General features: G+C 44.6%; 2 protein-coding genes across 4 annotated transcripts in view; one reads left to right on the forward strand and one right to left on the reverse strand.

Annotated features, from left to right (window-relative positions):
* Positions 1-1,165: 1,165 nt before the first annotated feature.
* Positions 1,166-17,590, reverse strand: NDUFA8 (NADH:ubiquinone oxidoreductase subunit A8). The gene is made up of 4 exons (XM_007094358.3): positions 17,421-17,590; positions 10,952-11,115; positions 6,070-6,235; positions 1,166-1,482 (listed from the first exon to the last, which is right to left on the reverse strand). The coding sequence occupies exons 1-4, from the start codon at positions 17,571-17,573 to the stop codon at positions 1,345-1,347; spliced, it is 621 nt and encodes a 206-aa protein (XP_007094420.1). The 5' UTR covers positions 17,574-17,590; the 3' UTR covers positions 1,166-1,344.
* Positions 17,591-17,659: 69 nt separating this feature from the next.
* Positions 17,660-24,318, forward strand: part of MORN5 (MORN repeat containing 5) — a 29,669-nt gene continuing 23,010 nt past the window's right edge. Inside the window, exons 1-3 of one of the 3 annotated variants that reach the window (XM_007094359.3) lie at positions 17,665-17,807; positions 21,276-21,423; positions 23,024-23,135. In XM_007094359.3, coding sequence (XP_007094421.2) covers positions 17,761-17,807; positions 21,276-21,423; positions 23,024-23,135 — 307 coding nt within the window. In that variant the 5' untranslated portion in view covers positions 17,665-17,760. Of the gene's footprint in view, positions 17,889-21,275; positions 21,424-23,023; positions 23,136-24,318 lie in introns of all 3 variants that reach the window. The other 2 variants (XM_015543122.2, XM_015543124.2) reach the window with 2 other exon arrangements.

Raw genomic sequence — 24,318 nt, forward strand, 5'->3', positions numbered from 1 at the left:
GGTGACTTCTGATTACCTGGCCATGAAGAGGCTAATAGATACTGCCTTAGCTGTTTTTAGAATTTAAGAATCTATTCTTTTTCATTAAATTTGAGAATGAGATAAAGGCCGGTGGCAAGATCTTTTGCGGAACAGGTGAGAGTGAGATTCACCCCAAGTGCTCCCAACTGTGGAGCGGGGGAATAAGGTGGGGAGGGGCAGGGCCAATCACTCAGAGCTTTGTCTTTGGCCTGTTTGGACCCTCTGGGCAGTAACAGGCCCTGCACCTCCTCTAATGCCTCCTAGCACTCTCCCTGCCTGGAGGCTCTACAGTGGGAGTCGGAAAGGCCTTTGGAAAGACTTACACGACTTTGCTTTCTGGAGCTTCACAAATGGAAACCAAGGCCCAGGGAGTTGTAACAACATATGCAGGGCCATCTGCAATTTAAGGCCACAAGCAGAAGGGTGTAAAGTGACCCAGTCAGCTGTAGAGGAAATAGCCTGGTAGTGAAAAAGGAAGTGAATGAAAGGGAAAATAAAGACATAATAGTGCTTTGAACCAAAGCTTTATAAATACTTGCGGCTTTAACCTGCCCAGGAGGTAGATAAGCATGTTGCCTTTAGCTTGTCCTCAAATTCAACCTCTCCCAAGAGGTTAAGGAACACACCCAAGGTTGGAATTGACACTCAGACCTCCCGACTTCCTGGCTTTGGAGCTGGGAGCTCAGCCTCCACCTCCCTGGTCTATCAGGAAAAACATCTGGGTCATAATGCTTGAGGATGGGATATCAAGGGGAAGTGGTGGAAGTTTGGTTCTTTAAGAAACTTTGAGCAAGACTCTGCCTAAACCACAGCCAGGAGGCCCCTCCCAGGGCCTGAGTCACAAGGCTCAAATGTTTCTTCACTTCTATCTTGGACGCTTCCCTTGCATGACCTTTAGGGAAAGCTACTTGTCTGTGCTGCTGGATGGGGAGAGAGGGAAGACTTCAAAATGTGTGAACACAGACTGGCAAGAGAGCCTGTCCTTTACATAGTCATTTCTGCCTGGTCTAACGCGGCTCCCCGCCACGCTGGTGATCGCCGACTTAAAGCAAAGAGAGAGGAACAGGCAGGACCACAAGAACAAGCAAAGGGAAGTCCTCTCTAAAGGCCAAAAGGTTATATAAAACATAATAAAATACAACTGTTTCCTTTAAAATTTTTAATGGCCAGGAAATGGTATAGAATAACTGCCAAGTCACATAAATTAACTTTTTTGTTAAGTTTCTGATCCCGGAAAGAACTCTATCAGTCGATGCAAACTGCACGGGAGTTTCATCAGCAGTCGTCCAGGCGTGTGACTGAGTGTGGGCCACGGACCCATCTTTACATGGTCCAGAAAAAAAGGCGGCTGCCATGCTTGGCAGGCTTCAGGTCTCCTTCTACCTCAGGGTTGGGCTCTGGTCTTGCTCTCGAGTGATAGGGATTCTCCGGTAAAGGTCGATCTGTTTTCACTTTAGTGACCTGTGAGGAGCGAAGAGGACAGAAGCAAGAGGCAAGGCTGAAGGTCAGGTGGAGCAGTCTGTGACCAAGAATGCACCTCCCAGCATTTCCTCTCTGCTCCCGCTGCCCCAACTACCCCTCTTTTCTCAAGCCCCAGCAAACCACATTTAAACTCATTTAAGAAAGCCTTCTTGAACAAACATTTAAGAAAGCCTTTTTTGGGTCATTTCATGTGGCAGAAGTTAGGGATACAGCAGGAAACGAGATACACACTGTCTTCGAGGGGCTCACAGTCTGAGGGAGCCAGACGAGAAAATCAACCAAGACTCCCGACCGAATTATCATAATTGAGGCATGAACTAAGTGCTGGGGAGCAAGGACTCTGTACACGTAACCCATCCTGAAGGACAGGGGCCTGAACTATTTCATGGGGGGTAACATTTAGCTTAAAAGGATAACCATGAGCCAGCAGAAGATTAGCAAGGGAAAGACATTCTAAGTAAACAGTACATGGGAAGACAGAGAGGCATGTCCTTAGAATGGCCAAAGGTTGCTTGGATAATGGAGGGAGATGAAGGACCTAACCAAGCACTTATTAGAAATGATGCTGGGCCCCCGATTACATTTCATTTTCACACTCCTCTGAGGCCTTTTTCCAGAGGTTCCTGGGGCCACCTGGCTAATAGTGGAAAAACTAGTGCTCAAAGCCAGATCTGCCTACTCCAAAGCCTGTGCTTTCACGTAACATACTACACTGGTAGACAGGGCCGGACAATGAAGGGTACTGAATGATGTGCACAAGTGGTTGAATTTTAACTCAAGGGTGACAGACGTCACTGAAGCAGGGAAGCCACTCAAGCACATCTGCAGGCTGGAAGGTGCAGAAGCTAGACTGGAGAGGGGCAAGACCAGAATTGGGAGAGTTGAGCCAACAGGCCTAGCAAGATGGTGGAGCACTGCACAATGGCAACAGGGAGACAGGTAGAAGGTGGTCACGTCCACATTATCCTCGATGGTCACAAAAACCTCCATCAGAAGCCAGCAGAAATTGTTCTCACTTTTTATTAATTAATTAATTAATTAATTAATTTAGAGAGCGCATGAAATGTAGAGAGATTCTTAGGCAGGCTCCATGCCCAGCATGGACCCTGAGATCATGACCTGAGCTGAAATCAAGAGTCTGATGCTTAACCAACTGAGTCAACCCAAGCTCCCCAGTGTCCTCTATTTATTTATTTATTTTTTTTTTTTTTGAGAGAGGGAAAGACAGAGTATGAGCGGGAGAGGGGCAGAGAGAGAGGGAGACACAGAATCCAAAGCAGGCTCCAGGCTCTGAGCTGTCAGCACAGAGCCTGATGGAGGGCTTGAACTCACGAACCATGAGATCATGACCTGAGCCAAAGTCGGATGCTTAACTGACTGAACCACCCAGGCGCCCCCGTCCTCCCTTTAAAGATGAGGAAACACACAGAGAAATGGAAAGACAAGGCCATAATTATTAATAGTCTTGTTATCTAGTGGTCTGATCTTCGAGCCACTCCATGTTATATGACTGATGAGTCTTCCCATGTGCACAAATCCAAAAACGATTCAATGTGAATGGAGCTTTCAGGAAGACAACAGCATAATTATTACTATAACTGCCCTGTGAGGCATTATTATCTATAGTCCACAGATGAGAACAAGGAGGCCAACTTGCCTATGATAAAGACACACGCTACAGGTCAGAGCCAGAGCTGGGACCCAAGTCTTCTGACTACAGATCCAGAGTCTTTTTTTGTTTGTTTTTAGAACAGTGCTCTCATCTCTCTGCCACAGAGATCACTAATGCTTCCTTACTACTTGACAGAGTCAAAGGCCTCCAGCTGGCATGTGAAGCTCCCTTCAGGAAGTTACAATATTTATGAAATCAATCTAGAAAAATGTTTCTCAAACTTAAAGTAATGAACAGACCCCTTAAAAGGACAAATTATTGTGGAAAGAACAAAACAACTTCCTCTTCTGTACCATATCAAGAGAAAAGGAGAAGAGGCATGTGGTCAAACTAATTGCTAGGTACACAACTTTGAGCAGCCTACCTGACCTTCATTTTCCCATCTCTAAAATGGGGCTATTAGCTTACAGCGCTATTAGGATAATACACAGTCTGGAGCCTGATGCATAGCAGGTTATGGTTAAGCGCCAAAAGTTATTTTCAATATTAACATTATCAGGATGCCTAGGAAGGCTGGAAACCTCAAAGGACATTGGCATCTAAGCTGAGGGCAGAAGAGTGAGTGGAAACTGGTCAGAGCAAAGGAGAGGAGGGCAACTTGGAGGAAGCAGAAGGCAGAAGTAAATGAAGGTAAAACGTGGGCTTTATCCAACTGGTCATTACCTTTCTAAGAAGAGACTGGATTCTGATTCTAAGTAGGACTAAAACTGATAATCCTCTTAAAGAAACAAACTTTTGAAAAGAGGACACCAATACTTCATAGGTTTTTAAAATGGCTGACACAAAGATTCAGGAATCAGTATGCTTTCTCATCAGCATGATTTGCTGATTCTCCTTTCTTGAGAGACAGAAATGAGAAAAGGTTGTTTTCATTATTAAACCTGTAGGTCCCGCCGCTTTCCAACTCAGAATTATCAGCAGTTTAAAGTAATTCGTTCAGGGATGAGCACTGGATGTTGTATAGAAACCAATTTGACAATAAATTATATTTAATATTAAAAAAAATTATTGTTTGCGATGAACATAAAAAGAGCAAAAAAGCTTACAGACTAAATAAATAATAAATAAATAAATAAATAAATAAATAAATAAATAAAGCAATTTGTTCAGGACAGCAAAAGAAGCCATCTGAAGAGATCAGACTGGATACAAAAAACAAAACAAAACTGTTAAGTCATTTGTCTACTTGTGACCCCAAGCTTGAGATCCAACCATCCATAGATGCTATACAGAAAGGCAAGGGAATAAAGATTAATTGTGGGCCCACATGCCAGGCACTAGGCCAGAGATTCACAAGGGCTCTCAAGCTTAAACCTCACAGAAAACTGGGTATGAATACTGGTCCTATTTTGTAGATGTGGTAGGACGAGAAACAGTTGGCAATTTGTGCAGGATCCCATAGTGATCGGTAGTACTATCTGCCTCCATTCAAACCTGAGTTTTCCCCCACCTTGCCACCTATCTGTCCCAGAGGGAAGGGACAATGATGAGGCTCAAGAAGCAGGGATAGGTCAGATCACAAAGGGCCTTGCAAGCCAGGACACTGCAAGCAAGAGTAAGCCCGTGAAGTTTTAAAAAGAAAAGTGGTGTTTGGACTTCCTGGTTGGCTCGATCGGAAGAACATGCAATTCTTGATCTTGGGGTCTTGAGTTCGAGACCCATGTTGGGTGCAGAGATTACTAAAAATAATTTAAAAATAAACTTAAGGGGCGCCTGAGTGGCTCAGTCGGTTAAGCATCCAACTTTGATTCAGGTCATGATCGCGCAGTTCCTGAGTTTAAGCCCCACGTCAGGCTCTGTTCTGACAGCTTGGAGCCGGGACCCTGCTTTGGATTCTGTGTCTCCCTCTCTCTCTGCCCCTCCCCTGCTCACACTATGTCTCTGTCTCTCAAAAATGAATAAATGTTAAAAAAAAAATTTTTAATAAATAAATAAATAAACTTAAAAAAAAATTTTTAAGTGGTCTTCATTTTCCATACAGATCATGCCTATAGTGGAGACATAATTATATCCTCAATTCTTCAATTTCAGGTGATACAGTGTCTTCTAAAGTCTGAATTGCACCACCCTCCCCTCCCAGAAGTTCACGTAGCCCAAGTTAAGAACTCCTGTCCAAGATGTGGGGACAGTGAGAGGATTCAAAAACTAATCTAGGAGATGTTCCCCTACGGGAACTGACGACTGTATAAAGGAAGAAAGAGTGGGACGTGAAGAAAAGACACTCAGGTTTCTGAGGTTTCCACAGATGGTGGTGGCATGACTGAGACAAGAAATACAGAAAAAAGAGTAGGAAAACATGCTTTTTATGTTTTTTAGATGTTTGTTTATTTTGAGAGAGAGGGAGAGGGAATCCCAAGCAGGCTCTTTGCTGCCAGTGCAGACCAGGACACGGGGCTCAAACTCACAAACCGTGAGATCATGACCAAAGTCAAAATTGAGAGTTAGACACTTAAACAATGAAGCCAACCAGGTGCCCCAGAAAACGTACATTTTAAACTACAGGGAAATACTTCTAAAAATCCTAGGTCCTGATAAATGTGGCCTGAAGAACCTGGCATAACCTCGATCCTATTTGTTCTCTGAATTCTGTAATAACCTCAATGCTTTCAATTGACGGTGCCCCAACATTGTGTTTATCCTCATCTACTCCCTTCTGTTCTTCAATTAGCTAATTTTAAACAAACAATCTGCACATGCCAGAAGATCTATTTAAAGGAGTATTTGTATTAAATAAATTCCCTTCTGGGTTGTGTATAATCCCTCTCATCAACCTGTTTGGTAAACACAGATTTCTCCCATCATATCTTTACTCACAGAGACCCCTCTCTGACCACCTCCTGCCCTCCCCCACCCCTCAGTGAGAGGGGGAAACCCCCAGCAGGAGACCTTTTTACCTTGGACAGCTCTCCGAGGTCAGGTCGCACCCAGCCCAGTTTGTCCAGCACACACTCGTCAAACTTGGCCTGCTGTTTGCGACAGCGACGAAGTAACTGCAGGCTGGAGTAATCAATGCAGGTCCAATATTCGGTAAAAGGCTCCGCACAGTGAAGCTTTATCTGCCTGGAAAAGAGGGCTAGGTCAGGGGTAGCTCTTTGCAAAATAATGAGAAATAGAAAAGTGGGGGGAAATAGGTACAGACCTCAAATGCATAACCTTCCTTTTTGAAAGGTATGGTAACAGATGCTCTCACTTCACTTACAAGACAACTTAAGATCCTCAGGATGAGAAGCAACATGTAAAAAAAGATTTCTAAGGAATAAGACCTAATTTCTTTATGTACCAAAAATAAATGAACTGAAATGCCAAAAAAATTTGGTCTAAGCACATAGATTTTACTCCGAGCACTCCTCACTTAGGGCCTACCTATTCTTTTCTTTATATCCAATTCTAAAGATTATCAGTCTACCAAATTTAGAAGAGGAGGCGTAATCCGAGATGGGCATGAGGGACAATGGCAAAGGAAGAGACAGAACTATACAAGGCAAATACACATACTAACAAGCAGAAGATCCCGGGGTCATTCAGTGTCAAGGCAAACTACCCCACACTCCCCAGAGCTCAAAGTCCTCATTCTATTAACGGACTGAACAAAAACAGATTCATCCTTGTCATTAAGAAAGTTAAATTACATTTGGTGCTCTCTGCTAAGAAGGAGGTAGCACATTCACAAAAATAAACTCAAGATGGATGAAGGGCCTGAATGTGAGACAGGAAACCATCAAAACCCTAGAGGAGAAAGCAGGGAAAAACCTCTCTGACCTCAGCCACAGCAATTTCTTACTTGACACATCCCCAAAGGCAAGGGAATTAAAACAAAAATAAACTATTGGGACCTCATCAAGATAAAAAGCTTCTGCACTGCAAAGGAAACAATCAACAAAACTAAAAGGCAACCGACAGAATGGGAAAAGATATTTGCAAATGACATATGGGATAAAGGGCTAGTATCCAAAATCTATAAAGAACTCACCAAACTCCACACCCGAAAAACAAATAATCCAGTGAAGAAATGGGCAGAAAACATGAATAGACACCTCTCTAAAGAAGACATCCAGATGGCCAACAGGCATATGAAAAGATGCTCAACGTTGTTCATCAGGGAAATACAAATCAAAACCACACTCAGATATCACCTCACGCCAGTCAGAGTGGCTAAAATGAACAAAACAAGGGACAATAGATGCTGGAGAGGATGCGGAGAAACAGGAACCCTCTTGCACTGTTGGTGGGAATGCAAACTGGTGCAGCTGCTCTGGAAAACAGTGTGGAGGTTCCCCCCAAAATTGAAAATAGTATCTACCCTATGACCCACCAATAGCACTGCTAGGAATTTACCCAAGGATACAGGAATGCTGATACATAGGGGCACTTGTACCCCAATGTTTATAGCAGCACTTTCAACAGTAGTCAAATTATGGAAAGAGCCTAAATGTCCATCAACTGACGAACGGATAAAGAAGTTGTAGTTTATATATACAATGGAATATTACTTGCCAATGAGAAAGAATGAAATCTGGCCATTTGTAGCAATGTGGATGGAACTGGAGAGTGTTATGCTAAGTGAAATAAGTCAGGCACAGAAAGATACCATATGTTTTCACTCATATGTGGATCCTGAGAAACTTAACAGAAGACCAGCGGGGACGGGAATTGGGGGAGAAAAAGTAACAGAGAGGGAAGGAGGCAAACCATAAGAGACTCTTAAATGCTGAGAACAAACTGAGTGTTGATGGGGGATGGGGGAGAGGGGAAAGTGGGTGATGGGCATTGAGGAGGGCACCTGTTGGGATGAGCACTGGGAGTTGTATGGAAACCAATTTGACAATAAATTATATATAAAAAAATAAAAAATAAAAATAAATAAATAAATAAATAAATAAATGGAGGTAGCATATAATTCATTAATTCTGTGACCACCAAAACATGGTTGAAGAAAAAGTAACTTTTGTGTATAAGCCTCAATTATTTTACAAAATTCCCCTTCTCTTACTATTCAGCCTTGCTAGTAATCCAATAAATGCCAATCCAAGGAAAAATAAAATACCATTATTTTATGTAAAAGCCATACATGAGGCAGTGGAAGATACACATAGCACCTCCTTCCCCCAATGGAATCATAATTTGGAAGTGCTTACTTGTCATACTCTAAGAATCTAGCTACACTCAACACAGGAATCTTATTTAACATGGCTCGGGAAGAACCCCAGACATGGGTTGGAGGAAATGCACAGTAAAAAATCTGCTTTCCATTCCTGCTGGGTTTCCCTGCTAGGAAGCAACCAATGTCACCAATTTCCTTCTTTCTTTTATTTTTAATGCTTCTTTATTTGTTTTGACAGAGAGCAAGAGAGAGACAGTGCACATGTGGGGGTGGGGGCAGAAAGAGAAAAAGAGAGAGAGAAAGAGAGAGAGAATCCTAAGCAGGCTCCATGCTGACAGCACAGACCTGACCTGGGGCTCGATCTCACCTGAGCCAAAATCAAGAGTCAGACGCTTAACTAATTGAGCCACCTAGGTGCCCCATGACCAGTAGGGATTCTGGTGTAACCTGTGGGTGGCAGGGTGTGCAACAGGAAGGAAGGAGGAATATCAAAGCCTTAGGGAGCTTTTCTGAATTGCCTCTAGCCTCACCGACCAGAACAACGTCCACAGTACGTAAAATTGCACCCACCTCACTTGACAATCACTTTGGTAGTGGCCTACTGTTTCCAGTACAAGTGGTTTATTCCTCCAGCATGGGGGCAGCGGGAGAGCAACTAGCACTATTACAGTACTTAGTCTCAGTTCTGGACCCCGTTACCCTGGTATCCACACCCAACGAACAATTGCCTACAAACACCTGCAAAGAGCAACATCAGCAGTGAAAAATCCCTCTCACGGAGGCGGCTGGGCACCTCAGGAGCTTGTGAAATCCCAACATGTCACATTTAAATATACTACCTCTGGGCCAAAGCAGAAATGTTCTTCCAAAGTTCTCTTAGCAAAATTTAAATAATAAACACACATTCAACCTTGTTAGCAATCAAACCAATGCAAATTCCAAAGCAAGAATAAAACACCATTTTGTACCTATCAAATATTTAAATAATATGCAATGCTGGTGAGGTACAACAAGATATAGTGCTGAGGGCAGCATAAACTGACCCAATTTTTTTTAAATGGCAACTATAGTTCAAAAGCCATAAATTACATTCAAAGCCTTTTTACAGAATAATCTCACCTCTGGGAAATTTATGCCAAGGAATTACTTAAAAAGAGAAAAAGATCTACACACAAAGGTAACCACTGAGGATTTATCTAAAACAAGCAAAATCTGGAATTAGGGGCACCTGGTGGCTCAGTCGGTTAAGCTTCCGACTCTTGATTTTGGCCCAGGTCATGATCCCAGGATCACGGGATCAAGCCCTGTGTTGGGCTCTGCGCACGACGCAGAGCCTGCTTGGGATCCTCTCTCTCTCCCTCTCTCTCTCTCTTTGCCCTCCCCCACTCATGTGTGCATGCTCTCTCTCAAAATAAACATTTTTTTAAAAATGGGATTAAAAATGACTTTGTAACAGGTAAATTATGGTTGGTTTACCTACTGGTGGAATATTAAATAGCCATTAAAAGTGATCACAAAGACAATCTAGCAACTTGAAAGAATGTTCCCCATGGTTTCAGAAAAATGAATTTTAAACGACACACTGTGACTTTAACCACAAAAATATCTTTGCATGTGGACAAAGACACCAAGCAAAAGAGGAGAGGAGCTATTACGTGAAGGAATTTGATTTTTCCCTCTAACGTCATTGTAGTGGACATCTGTGGGTTTTGCCTAGCCAGCAGTCAGTCCCCATTCTTCTGTAACATCCTTGTAATTTTTCTTTGGGGAACAATCTGTCCCTCTCTCTCAGCAATGCAGTTTAGATGAATTTAAGTCACTTCCCACTTTAGGCCTGACAAATCACAGCATTTTATCTCCTGAAACACACCTGATTCAAAGAGAGGCATACGAAATCGACCAGCCAGGCCAATGAGACTCAGGCCAGGGACCTATGCTCACACCACTGGACAAGGACACTCTTGGGCCAGGTCTAGGCAAGCAGCACAGCAGTGTGGGATGGCTGCCGGCCACTTCTGCCACAGCAAGAAAGAGTCTCTCTGAAAATGAGTTTGACAGACAAAACAGAACTAAGAGATCGGGGAAGGAGAAGAGAGGCAACAAGATACCAAGTAGTTATGAAATTATGTAAGCCCTTTGATTCCAGCCCCGCCTGATGCCAGCCCCATTTCTGGACTTGACAGCTACATAAGCCAATTCCCTTCGAGTGGAGTTTCTGTCCCTTTTAATAGAGTCTGTCAAAACATTTTTCTACAATTGCAATATGGATTGTTTTACTTATGGTATTAAGCATAATGGCCTACTTAATACCTCGACTCTGTACACACTTTTCTTTCCATAATAACTGAGTGTTCCATAGTAGCATCAATCTAGTGAACACCTGTTAGCAAGCACTGTGCTGAGTTATTTTTACATACTTTTACAAATTTTTCATTACAATCCTGTATGATTTAGAAATTAAGATTCATGGATATTAAAGCACATGCCAAATAATAAAAACAAATAACAAAGCTAACTGCATCATTTACTGCATGCTTACCTTGGTCTATCCGACTTCAAGGTCTTACACTTCCTACTAAAATGATCCTTCTACTTAATTAGCTAGATGTTCACTGAGATACATATACCTAGATGTTTCAGCCCACAGGCACTGATGTCAAGTCAAAGACTCTTACCTGAAGAAGTCCAGAGCACACTTGTTGACGAGCCTGCCTTCCTCTAAACACCGCCTGGGGTCTTTCTCTTCCCAGCGACAGAGCATGAATTCCTTATTGGGCTTATCACACTGAACTCCATAGTGGTGGGCGGCAGCTTTCAGCACCGAAGAACTGACTTTCACCTGGGGAACGGAACAGGAGGAGACAAACCACAGATCTGTGACCAGGATATCAACTTCCTCAACTTCACCTCCTGCTGCTGAAGGCCGAGGGAACACAAAGGGAGAACTTGTTCCGACTCCAAGAAAATTAAAGATAGGGGGCTACCATAATAAACCTTTATGATCTCTGCTGCTTTAGAGATCACAAAGCTTTTTCACATGCATGATTTTCTACACCTTCATAATAATCTCATTAGGTTGACATTACTCTCCCCATTTTAGACATAAGGAAATGGCAGTCCTAACAGAACCCTTAGCTCTCTATGACAGAGAAAGTAGAGCTCTGAAAGATGATGGAAGCTTCTGTGATGGAAGGAGAGGAACCAACTCTGGGGAGTTTTGACAAGTCTCCTTTCCAGGAATAAAACTGATGGGGCAGGGGGGAGCCTGGGTGGCTCAGCTGGTTAAGCATCCAAGTTCAGCTCAGGTCATGATCTCGAGGTTCCTGAGTTCAAGTGAGTTCAAGCCCCTAGGTGGGCTCTCTGCTGTCAGCAGGGAGCCCTCTCTCTCTGCCCCTCCCCAGCTTGCATGTGCGAGCTCTCTCTCTCAAAAATAAACACTAAAAAAAAAAAAGTGATAGGATACATAAAATTCCCAGAAGACCATAGAGTCACAGAAAATGAGACTGGAAAGGATCAGTAAAAACATCTAGTCCAGTAAGTTATTACTAATGATAAAGTACTAAAATTTTCTATTTTTTCCTATCACACACTATATCCAAGGTAGCCACCAGTCCATAACTCTCTCTCACTTGCCTTCCGGTTGGTTCATTTTCTTGAGAAACAGTATAGTTACAGCTCACTCACAGAGGGCTGCACACAGTCCAGGGCCCGTCTAATTGCTGTGCAGCAAGGGTTCTGCTGGCCTCTTTTCGGTACTACCTTTTCCTGGGCCAATTCCACAACGTTTGCGTTACTGGAACTTAAATAGAACATGTGTTGTCTGGGAGGACCACCCTCTTCATTATTCTTCCTTTTCGAAATCGCTCTGGCTATTCTTTCAGATGAACCCCCTCATCCAATAATTTGCACTGGAACTGCACAAAGTTTAGTTATGTGTTAAATTAGAAGGGAACGAGCATGTTTACAACACTAGGTCTCTGCTGAAATTTTTTATCTCCCCAGAGGATCTTTCTCTAAGCACCATACAAAAGCTCTCATCTGTTGAGCCACTCACTCTGTGCCAGATACTGACGATACGACAGTCACAGTAGAGGCGAGACTACATGAATTATGCCTTCTCACCAAGACATATTACGTCCCTCCTCTTACTCAGGTCATTCTTATGTTCTTTGGTTAAAATGATAGTTTCCCTCATATAGGAACCTTGCATATTTCTTGTTTATTCCTCAGTATTTTAACCTTTTTGATACTACCTAAATAGCTTGTTTGGACACTGCATCTTCTCTCTAGCCATATCTTACTGATACAAAATCAAGAGGATTAAGGGGTGCCTGGGTGGCTCGGTGGGTTGAGCATCCAACTCTTGGTTTCTGCTTGGGTCATGATCTCACAGTCATGGGATCAAACCCAGTGCTGGGCTCCACGTCAAGCATGGAGCCGGCTTGGGACTCTCTCTCCCTCTCTGTCCCTCCCCTGCTCACACTCTCTCAAAAATAAATAAATAAACTTAAAAAAAAAACAACAACAAGAGGATTAAGAGGAAAAACTTCCACTTACGAGTAAAAACTACCTTTTCTGATAGTTATATCCTTTTTTTTCTCCTTCTCTTTTCCTATCTTACTGCTTGGACTAAAACCTCTAGGACAATACAAATGAACAGCAATGGCAGTAGGCATCCTTGCCTTTTTCTAGACTTTAAAGCACAATTTGGTTCAATATTTGCTATTGGTGTCTGGGATATAGTCGTTTGGATAGTCCTCATTAAGGAAGTTTCTTTCTGATGATTCTGTTTTACTGTTGTTTCCAGAAAGACTGAAAAATTCAGGTTTCTTTTACCCATAAATGTAGAGAATTAACAGATTTTCCAAAAACCTCTCGCTATAGCTACAATAAAATCTAGTCTGTGACAGTGCATTATGCTTTAAGATATCACTGGATTTGATTTATAAGCATTCTATTAAGGATTTTTATGTAAGAATAATGTAATTATTATTTTTATAATGATAAAAATTTTATAATTTTATTTTTTATGACTTTCACACAGCTTAGGTTAAATTACTAATAAGATAAAAGGCAAAGGAATATGAAGAGAGTAACTCATCTACACACTATGGGAAGAGAATAGTTAGGACGATGTCTACTAACATTACAACTGCTGTAATTATCAAAGCAAAGATGAACTTATGATACAAGTGAAACTTGCCATGACAATTCTAATAAATTTGTTTAAAAATCGGTAAAATTTTATATGACAGCTGTTTTTTTAAAGTTTACTTACTTATTTTGAGAAAGAGCGCACGTGTGAGCAGGAAAGGGGCAGACAGAGAGGGAGAGAATCTCAAGCAGTCTCCACACAGTGAGCACAGAGCCCCTGACAGAGCCCCACGGGGTGCCTGAACTCATGAACTGTGAGATCATGACCTGAGCTGAAATCAAGAGTCAGATGCTTAACCAACTGAGCCACCCAGGTGCCCCATAGAGTTGTGTTTTTTTTAAATTTACTTATTGATTGATTTGCAGGGAGGGAGGGGCAGAGAGCTCCAGAAACAAGAGAATCCCAAGTAGGTTCAACGTTGTCAGTGCAGAGCCTGAAAGTGGGGCTCAATCTCAGGAGCCGTGAGATCACGACCTGAGCCAAAATCAAGAGTCAGTCGCTTCATCTACTGAGCCACCCAGACACCCCTACAGTTTTTTATAAGAGTGTATTAGGTTAATTGAGGGGTATACATTAACTTGCTATATTACCTGTACAAAGCCAAGAGAATAAAAATCAAAATTCAAACTTTTTAAAGCTTAATATATTTTAAAAATTAAGCTGTACTTACCTCCTTGACCAATGCCTTAAAAGATCTTTAAATGGCTGATTCACTCGAATGCCTTCACAGCCATTGTGCCCAAAAAGGTTATGACATTCTTTGCCTTACTTTCCTACAAATGTAGAAGTCTTACCAAAATCTAGGGGCACCCATGTTGTTGAGTGTGTAAAATATGCTCTGTCACAGGGAAATAAAGGATAAGAACCACTCACTGAATCTCTTTCCTGGGGACAGAGATGTGCCCAAGATGACACAGCAGGCCAGTGGCAACCGCAGAACTGGAATCCAGAGACTGTGACCTTCAATCAAGCCTCTTTGCATTACACAGCCTTCGCTGAGGTGGCAAAGGACTTCAGATGTCCCCTCACCTGCTTCTTCACAAAGACGGATGAGTTCCACCAGAAACAACATCCCTTCCCAGCTGCTTACTGTGAATACCCTCTCAAATTCATTCAGCTCCCTTTGTCTCAAAGAACACAGAATTCCAGCATCTTCCTCATTTACCCTCATGACAGCCTCCCTGCACAGCGGGTTTATACAGTCTGCAGGTGTGGAAAGGGAGGCAGGGAGAGTCTTACAATCTACAACCAATCTTCCAGTCCTGTTCTCTCTTCCTTAACCACGTCTGCACCTCTTTCTATAGTAATTTATGCTGTGACTTCTATGTGACTTAATTTATGGAAAATGGGAGATCACTGTACTCCTTTGATAGTACTGGTGAGGATTAAATGAGTTCACACGTGTAAAAATATCAAGAACAGTGGCTAGCACATAGAAAGCACATCAAAAATATCAGCTATTATTTCTGCTCAACATTGTCAGTTTGTACAAAGAGGTTCCAGCCCTAAGCTTCTGACTACTTCTTTCACAGGGATGTGTCAACAAGGTCCAAAATGTGTTTAACTTGCCTCTCAAAGCTGCTCCTTCTGGCTTCCCCAGTCCCACTGTCAGGTTGCAGATCTGACAGGCTCCCCGACCTTTCCTGCCTGTGATATCTAAGTCACTGCTAAGTCTGAGCAATTCCACATAAATCTGTTCTTTCCCCTCTGTGAGGACAGTCACCAATTATGTTGGGGTCATTAATATCCTCCTCGTTATTTCAACAGCTGCCAAGACTAGTCCCCCTTTTCTTTTCCTCTCTTCAATCCATTCTTCACAGGGCTGCCAGAGTGATCTTCCTAGAAGACAATTCTTATTGTACTCTACTGAAACAAATTAGCGACAAAACCCTGGAAGGATTCAGGCTTAACAGCAGAATAAAGCCCAAACTCTTTACAGAGTATTCAAAGCCTTCTGGATCCAGCCTTCTCACCCAAGACACTTCCAAAAAGGGACCTGCTGCTGTCTCAGAGCACTGAACTCACTGTCCCCACAACCCATCTGTGGCCTCCTGCATTTTCCCATCTCTTCACCTTCGCTCAGATCTAACCCTCGCTTAAGAAAGCCTGTCTGTCCATCTTGGCCTATAAATGCTATTCTTCAAATGCCATTTCGCCAAGTCCCACATTACGCCCGAGAAGTGCTTTCTCTGTTCCCTTTATAGCCTCAGAGAATTATACAGCTGGAATCACTTCATCTTACAAATAAAATAACTGTGTCTGCAGATGCTACAAGTGACTAATCAAGGTAACTGAGCAGTTAGGCCTAGAATTTAGATCCAACTTCAAATCCTACTCTCTGCTCTGAAACTATGTCTGCCCCTCTTCCATAGATTTAATCATACTTTGTCTTGCATTGTAGCTATTTATGTAATTATCTGTATTTCAGTTCAAAGGTATGAACACTAAAGGCAAATTATTCCAGATATAGAATACTTGCAGGAAGTAGAACCTCAGATTAAATTAAACTTTCAATGAAAAATACAGCACTTTCAGGCTAACCCAGCTTCAAGGTGGGACGAAAAAAACAAAAGACTGAATACCGGCAACCTCCCCTCTCGTAAATGTACTTGACCAGAGTCCCTGAACACAGCTAAAAAGTTATGCCTCTATGGGAAATAATAGTTGCCATTCTCACAGGCATCTGAGAAGATTAACTGAAGTCATGAAGATAAAACCCTTAACAGAGTGCCTGGGATATAATTTCTGGCACATAATTCTTAGTTTTGCCCTCCTTGTCCTGTTATGTAGCCTGGTCTTTCTACTATCCAGTCCTGCTGCGACACTCCTCTGCCTTAAAATCTTCAACCTCTCCCTCCCACGTCACCTTAAAATAAGTCTGGCCTTGTGGAAGCTGCTTCCCAGTCCTTCCAGTCCAAGGTACCTCTCTCTGGGCTCAGCAACAGCTGATTCCCACCAACACTAGAGTCACATCAAACAGCACTGGTCTCCCTAGACTCAAAAGGTTTTGTGAAGTCTTCTCACTCTTTTGAGCTTTTACCCATAATACAATAGTTTAAAAGCACGGGTTTGAAACTCAGACCTAGAGTCATAGTCCAGCTCCACCACTCCCTAGCTATATGACTTTGGGAAAATCACTTCTACTCTTGGGACCTGTTTTCTTACCTTTCACATGAAGAGGCCAATAATATCCTACCTCATAGTGTTGCTGGCAGGCTTTGATGAATTAATGTACGTGAAGGAACTAGCACCTTACCTGACTTCTAAAAAAGGCTTGGTCCTACTTGCTGTAATTAGTTTATACTGTATTCACTTCTCATAGCACAAACTTCACTATACTGTAACTGCCTCTTTATGTCTGTCTCCCTATCAGATTATAAGCTCTATGAGGGCAGGGACGCTATCTCTTATTCTCCAGTGTGCGTGTATATGGCAATTATTCAAATGGTATCTCCTGAATAAATGAATGCTCTAAATGTCCTATTACCAAACACCCTCCCAGGGTTGTTAGCAACTCCACTCTCCAGTTTCATCTCCTTTTGCTTTGGCTTCCTAGCTCCACTCCAACACTGTACAGATTAGGCTACCTAAAAGCGACGGTCTCTCTCTCTCGGCTGTGAACACCCGGGGTTGCATATTCACTTCGCAGGGAGGACTGAGTATTAAGTGACATTAAAGGAAGTAAAGTGGCCCTGGCTGGTGCTTAATAAAAAGTACCACTATTATTCACGTAAAGGGCAAGCAGATGGCAGCAGGTCGGGGTGGGGGAGGCGAGGAGACTTCTACAGAGCCCCTGCATGATGGGGTGGGGGTGAGGCGATTCCCGGAGCTGAGCCGGGGGCGTCCGGGAATCCACCTGTGTCTGTGTCGGGGGGCATTAGGTGGGGGGACCCAGGGCCCACAGTCCAGTGAGACGAAGCGGAGCTGGGCCCAGGCCCGAAAAGCTGCAGCCCTATGCCCTGCTTGCCTGGCTTCCGGACGAGCCTCACCTCCTGCACTTTCAGATCCTCCACAGTGGGCAGCTCCACTATCCCCGGCATGACGGCTGTAGCCCCGACCCCGAGGAGGCGCCCGCAGCCGCGTCGCCCCCGTCTCCTTGAAATCCCCTTTCGACCGCCAAGGGCCACCTCGGGCCTGCGCATGCGCGGGCGGCCACGCAGGCGCACTGCTCTGCCCAACCGCGAGCCATAGAGCGTGCGCAGTGCCTGGAAGGCCTGTGGGGTCTGTGGGCGGGGCTCCGAGCCGGCCCCGCCCATCTTGGTTGTCATAGTGAGGCGGGACGCACTGAGACTCCAGGATCCCAACCGCTGGAAGCTAGAGGCTGGTGTCATGGAGTACACGGGGAGCCAATATATTGGGGAATATGTAGACGGGAGGTAAGGGCCTCATCTGACTCACTATGTCTTAAATCTGTGACTGGTTAAAGACGGCTGCCTTTGCAAAGCACTTTGTGCCAGGTACTTTCACAAACTTTATTCCTTTTATCCTTCGGGACAACGCTTTCAGATATGATTGTTTATTTCCATTTTACAATTAAGAAAAATGAGACCCAGTGAAGTAAAGTGACTTGCTCAAGGACACACATAATAAGCAGCATAGCTGAGATATATTCATTCCATATATACGTGTGTGTTTGCTATCTGCAGTTTTAGATTTGGGGATAAAAAAATACTAAAAAATGTCAAGATCCTTGCTCTCATAGAGTTTACAGTCTAGTTGGTGTATGGCCAATAAACAAAGAAATGGGAAGATAATTTCAGATAGTGGCTTTGCCTGAATCCTCTCCTCCCCACAGCAACCCTATGAGATAGATACAATCCTCATTTTACAGATGGAAAAAGTGAGGCTTGGAGTAATTATGTAACTTGCTCAAAGTCACCTCATTGGCATTTGGCAGGTCAGAGATCAAAACCCAGGTCTGACTCCAAAGCTCGTGAGCTTTCTATGGAGCCCTGCTGCTGGGCTTCTACAGAGGACACGGCCAGTTGGGGCTGTCCTTGAAGGCTTTCTGGAGGAGGAAATATTGAAGATGGGCCCTGAGGATTGGGTAGGATTTAGGTGGGTAGAGATGCAAGGTGAAGAATGTTTCCGGGCAGAGGAAGCAACATGAGCAATAGTTCAGAGGACTTATAGGGGGAAGAGCAGGCAGTTCATTTGGGCCGGAGTGTAAAGAGAGTGGGGGCCAGAGCTGGAAGGGTGGGTCTGTGCTCTGGCATACAGAGATCTGAGTACTGTGCCCAGTTCTGTGAGTGGGAGGAGCCACTGATGGATAGATCCTTTGTAGGGCTGGGCATTAGGAAATCTAATTTACTTTGCACTGTATCTCTCCTCATAATGCATATGTCACTTAGTAAATGTTGGCTGAAAGAATTCATAAAAGAATGAAAGTAAGAAAAGAAGGAAAAGGAAAGAAAGGAAGAAGGAAAGAAAGGAGGAAAGAAAGAAAGAAAGAAAGAAACAAACAAACAAACAAACAAACAAACAAACTTGTGATATGGTAATCATGTCCTCACTATGGATTGAGGTCTTTATCTCTTCTTTTTAAAAAAATAAATGTAATGTTTATTTATTTTTGAGAGAGAGAGGGGGAGAGAGATGGAGTGTGAGCAGGGGCAGAGAGGGAGGAAGACACAGAATCTGAAGCAGGCTCCAGGCTCCGAGCTGTCAGCACAGAGCCCGACATGGGGCTCAAACTCATGAACCACAGTGTAATGACCTGAGCCAAAGTCGGTGGGTCGTTTAACTGACTAAGCCACCCAGGCACCCCTGTTTGTCCTTTTTAACTTACTTTGAATTTATAATGAAGCCTTTTTGCCTTGAATGAATAAAAGAAAAATGGTAGGGAAGGAAAGAGAGGAAGAGAAGGGAAAGAACGAGGGAGGGAGGCAGAGTGGAAATAGAGAGATCAAGTCAGAGCCCATAGTTGTCCCAGGAAGAGGTAGCAGGACCCTGAACCAAAGCAGAGGCAGTGGGGCTTCAGGAAAGAGAGAGATGTATAAGTTCGGGAATTTACATTGTCAGGACTTGGCAACTGATTGGCTCCCAGTCCCGCTCAGAGACTGCCTCCAGTCCCAACTCAGTGCCTGGCTCTAGGCTTTGAACCTGGAGGATTCTGGTACCATTCGTGGAAATTGAGAACTCTGAGAAGGGGCTGCTCTGGAGGAGGAGAGTATGAGTTTCATTTGGGGAGAGCTGGAGATGCCTATAGAAGGTCTGAACAATGAATCTCCAGTTTGCCGTTTAAAAAAAGGGAGCAGGGTTCTAATCTCAGAGAAGGGTTTTGATGGAAACGGAAATGGTAGATGTGATTTCAAGCAAAGAGATAAAGGAGAAAAGGCATTCTCTCTCCTCTCACATCTCGCAGTAGAATAAAAGCAAAATCATTTTTGAGTTCTTACTCTATATTGGGCATTCTGCCGTTGTTTCATAGCTATTATTTCATCCAATTATCTCAACTTTGGGGAGGAGTATTGTCATTATCCCCATTTTACAGAGGAGAAACTCAGGCTCATCAGAGAGTGAAGGGGCTTGCCCAAGGTCACACAGGCTCAGAGGTGGAGCCAGGCCTGGATCGGGCCTGGTGACCCCAGGTCTGCATGGCTCAGGAACTGTGCTTCAAGCACAGTGGCATCTTCTGTCTTCTGTCATCTGCTCAGTCACTGCACCCTTCTGTTTCCATTCCTTACGCAGCGGATGTTTGCAGAGCACCTGTGTGAGCAGAATCATGATTCCAAGAACTAAGGATACCAAGGTCTTCATTAAGAAGCTTCAGTGAAATAGGGGATACAAGGAATACAAGTACAATGCAAGGCAGAAAGTGCTGAGCATCCAAAGGAAGTACACACAAAAGCCTAAAGAAGTTCAGAGTTAGAAGAGGTGACTTCCAGCTAGCAGGGAGGAATAGAGAAGGAATACAGGAACGAAGAAATGAAGGAAAGTGTCTTTCTTCAGCACTTGCTGGATGGAAGACCCTTCACTAGGAAAATCATTATACATTATCTGAGTTGATCTTGGGCTTTAATCTCAGTCACTTTCACACATGAAATGAGTGGTCAGCTGGTCAAGCTGGGCATCCCTGCCCTGTGCTCCTGTTAAGTGCCTGTCTTTCCCCCACATGACAATTACCACACATTATGTATTTACTTCATTGTGTCCCCCACTAGACTGTGAGCCCCCTCGAGGGGCGGGGGGTTACTTCGTATGCCTTGATCATTGTTGTGACCAGGACGTACCCTGCAGACCAGACTCACCACGTACGGTAGGTGTTGATAGATAGTGGATGCTCTGGAAATATCTGTTGGAAAAAAGGGAAGGAAGGAAGGAAAACAAAAAGGTTTAGGGAAGTCTCCAAGATGATACAGCCAGGAAATGGTGAAATAAGATTCAAGCCTATGTCTCCTAAGTTTCATCCTTTTCCAAATTCTCTACAAGTGGTATAGAGCGCAGGGGTAGGCTGATCATGGGGGACAGGGAAGACCCAGAACGAGCTGCCAGGACACCTGGCCCTAGTCTCTGCTTCACAGTGCTGTGTGGCTTTGGGCACATCCCTCCCCTCTCTGGGCCAACCAACGGGTGTGTCGGGGGAAGTGTGAACTCCAGGACAGCCTGTAGGTAAGGTGGAAGACCGAGAAAACCTCACCCGCCCCCACCTTCAACAACACAGACCCTCTCATTTTTTAATTTTTGAGGGAACCGGAGAAAAAGTTTGGTTTTGAACAAAATATTACCGGGACGGTAACATCAGAGGACCCTGAGGATGAGGTTCCCACTTACTCGCCTGTGCCTGTCAGCTCTGATCCTCCAGCCGCCATGCACGGTTCAATCATTTCCCTTTGTCCTTGCAGGATGGAGGGCGAAGCCGAATACCTCCTCCCTACCGAAACAAAGTATGTTGGGGAAATGAAGGACGGCATGTTTCATGGCCAAGGAACCCTGTACTTCCCCAACGGGAGCCGCTATGATGCCATTTGGGAAAAGGGACTGGCCGTGAAGGTGATCAGCCTGAGGAGGGGAGGTTGCAGAGAGCAAAGCCTTGGACAGGAAAATCCCCCACTATGGAGCACCCTGACCTCTCCATCCAGTGCCCACCTCCTTCCATTCCCTCTTCTCCCTTCCTACTGATCTCCCAGCGTTCTGGAATCCTCTCCTCTGGATCCAGAAGGGCCCCTGGAGAGGCCATGATGAGTTTGAATCCTATTGTGCCACTAACTGTGTGACCTTGGGCCCACGACTTCCCCTATAAACTGGGGACAATAGTTGTACATCATGTTGCTACTGTAACAAATTACTACAAACCCAGTGCCTTAAAACAACAGAGATGTATTACCTTACAGTTCTGGAAGTCAAAAGTCTAAAATAGGTCAGCAAGGCTGCATTCCTTCCAGAGGCTGAACGGGAGAATCCATTTCCTTACCTTTTCCATCTTCTAGAAGCTTCCTGCCTCCTGCATCACTCTGACTTCCCCCTCCATCGTCACCTCTCCTTCTCTCTGCGTTTTCCATCATCTCGTCTTCTATCTCTCTGGCCCCCTCGCTTCCCTCTTATAAAGACCTTCACAATTATACTGGGCCCACCCAGATAATCCAGGAAAATCTCCCCATTTCAAGATCCTTAACTTAATCACACCTGCAAAGTACCATTCGCCACATAGGGTTAACATTTTTACAGGTTCCAGCATTTATGTGTGGATATCCTTGGGGAATCATTATTAGCCTGCCAGAATAGTACTAGCCACTTCCTAGCGTTGTTGTGAATGCAAATGAGGCGATATCTCTAAGCTCTTTGCTCAGTACCTGGCATAGAGCTGGCACTCAGTGCCAGGTCATAGAACTGCTGCTGTCCCGGTACCGGTATCATGACAAACATCTGACCCACCTAATCCCACCTAGTATTTGTGGGCCATGAATACAGTTCAGGGAGCCAGTGCAATGTCCTGATTTATACGGGAGAACAGTTTTCTCTGAGGAAAGGTCTATTGCTGTCATTGGTTTTACTAATAGCCACCTTAAGAAGGTTAAGAAACATTCCTCGTTTTACAGCTTGGAGACTCTAAGCCCCAGGAAGGGGATATGACTTATCCAAGGTCACACAGTGAATTAATAGTATCGGAATTTCCACCTATGTTTCCTGACGCCCTGGCCAAAGCGACCTCTACATCCTGGGGATTCCTTCAGCGCTAAGGCAGCAAAAGCAGAACGTACATGTTTGGACAAAGGGCTATGACTGATGGCCATGACCTTTTCAGCTACGACTGAATGTTTACTCTATGCCAGGCACTGTGCTAGATGCTTTGCCAGTGCTATCTCATTGAATCGACCCTATGACATATATATTCTTATCATGCGGTTTTGCAAACGAGGAAACCAAGGGCTCGGTCATCTGCCCAGCATTGCGCAGTGAGTTGCCACATTTTGAGTGCCAGTCACAGAGAGCCCAGCACTGTCGCCATTCCTTCTAATCATCACAGCCATAATGGCTGTGATAGTTATCACTTCTCTTCTGCGGCAATAAGAAAGCCACCTCTCCCCTTGACATCCGTCCTTCTTGGCAGAAGGGCAGCCTCATGCCTGCGCGCATGCTCCTTGTCTTCCAGGGCACGTACACCTTCTCGGACGGGCTGCAGTACGATGCCGAGCACTGGCATTACTGTGACGGCTATGACCGGAGGTTTTACACCGAGATCTGCAATGGCTTGAAGCCTGCAGGTACCTGGGCACCCGCCCTTTTCTTCACACCCAGACCGAGAGGGGAACGAAGGACCGTGGCCTATTGAAGGAACCCAAAAGAGAGGAGGCATTGAGCACAGGCCGCAGGACACAAAAGAGCCAGGTTGTAGAGCCAGAAAGACCAGTCCTCACATCTCCGCCGTACCAGCTAGGGACCACAGGCAGGGCGTTCACAGTTCTGTGCCTCAGTTTCTCTACTGCGAAATGGGACGATAGCATCATCCACCCCACAAGTGTGTTGAAAGTAAGATAAGGCATGTATAGGGTTTATAGCAACGTCTTGCTCACGGTGGGCGCACGGTCCATCTCAGCCATGTTATTCCTAGAACCAGCTGTAGCACAGAAATCGAGCAGCACCAAAGGAGCACGAGCTCCGTGTATCAAGTGCTAGCTGGGGCTCTCCAGAATCTCCAGATGACCCTGCCATGCCTGCCGGTCTGGTCCCATGTTGTATTGGAGGAAGCCGAGGCCCAGGGGTCCAGACATGCTTCCCAGGAGCGGAGTTCCCAGGGGGCCCAAGTCTTCCTCTCTGCATTCCCTGTATCATCAGAAACCGTGCTCCGTCACGGAGGGTTACATTTGGGCCTAGACTCTGGACTCAGAGAGCAGCCACTTAAGGGGCTCCTCTGTGTCTCGGGGGCTTGTGTGAGGTCCGCTGCACCTCAAGAGCATAGTTTCTGACACGGCTGAGACAATGCATCCAGAATGACACGTGGGACAGTGACTTTTCAAATTATAAGAATAAATCCTAACTTAGGAGATGATGGGGTGTAGTTGACTGAGCCTGGAACTGGAAGGTCTGGGTTTGAGTCCTAAATTCCCTGTCAATAGCTAGATGAGCCTGTGCAAGTCAGCCTCCATGAGGGCAGAAACCTCCAGAAAGCACCCAGGGTGGAATCAAACCTGGCTCAAACCGTGGCTATGTCACCTTGAATCAGTTAGTGGATCAGGTGAGCCTTCTCTCCCTTTGTCTCCTTTGTCAGCTCCTCCCCCCACCCCAGTTATTAATTTGGGGGTTCCCAGGGCTCTCCGTCCTTAAGCCCTCTTCTGTTATCCTTCTGTACCCTATCCCTAAACAAGCTGATTCGCTTCTAAGCCTTCATTTATACCATCAGCTTCCAATGGAAATCAAAATCCCTGAGCCCTGGGTTCCTGCAGCCAA

The sequence above is a fragment of the Panthera tigris genome, chromosome D4 (genome assembly GCF_018350195.1).
Source record: "Panthera tigris isolate Pti1 chromosome D4, P.tigris_Pti1_mat1.1, whole genome shotgun sequence".
NCBI classification, from domain to species: domain Eukaryota; kingdom Metazoa; phylum Chordata; class Mammalia; order Carnivora; family Felidae; genus Panthera; species Panthera tigris.

Bases quoted from the DNA above. Each gene is read 5' to 3' on its own strand.
- NDUFA8 (XM_007094358.3), bottom strand. From the start codon at position 17,573: ATGCGCAGGCCCGAGGTGGCCCTTGGCGGTCGAAAGGGGATTTCAAGG. The intron at 11,116-17,420 runs GTGAGGCTCGTC...TCCGTTCCCCAG, and splicing joins AGGATCTGAAAGTGCAGGAG to GTGAAAGTCAGTTCTTCGGT. The intron at 6,236-10,951 runs GTAAGAGTCTTT...CCTCTTTTCCAG, and splicing joins TGTGCTCTGGACTTCTTCAG to GCAGATAAAGCTTCACTGTG.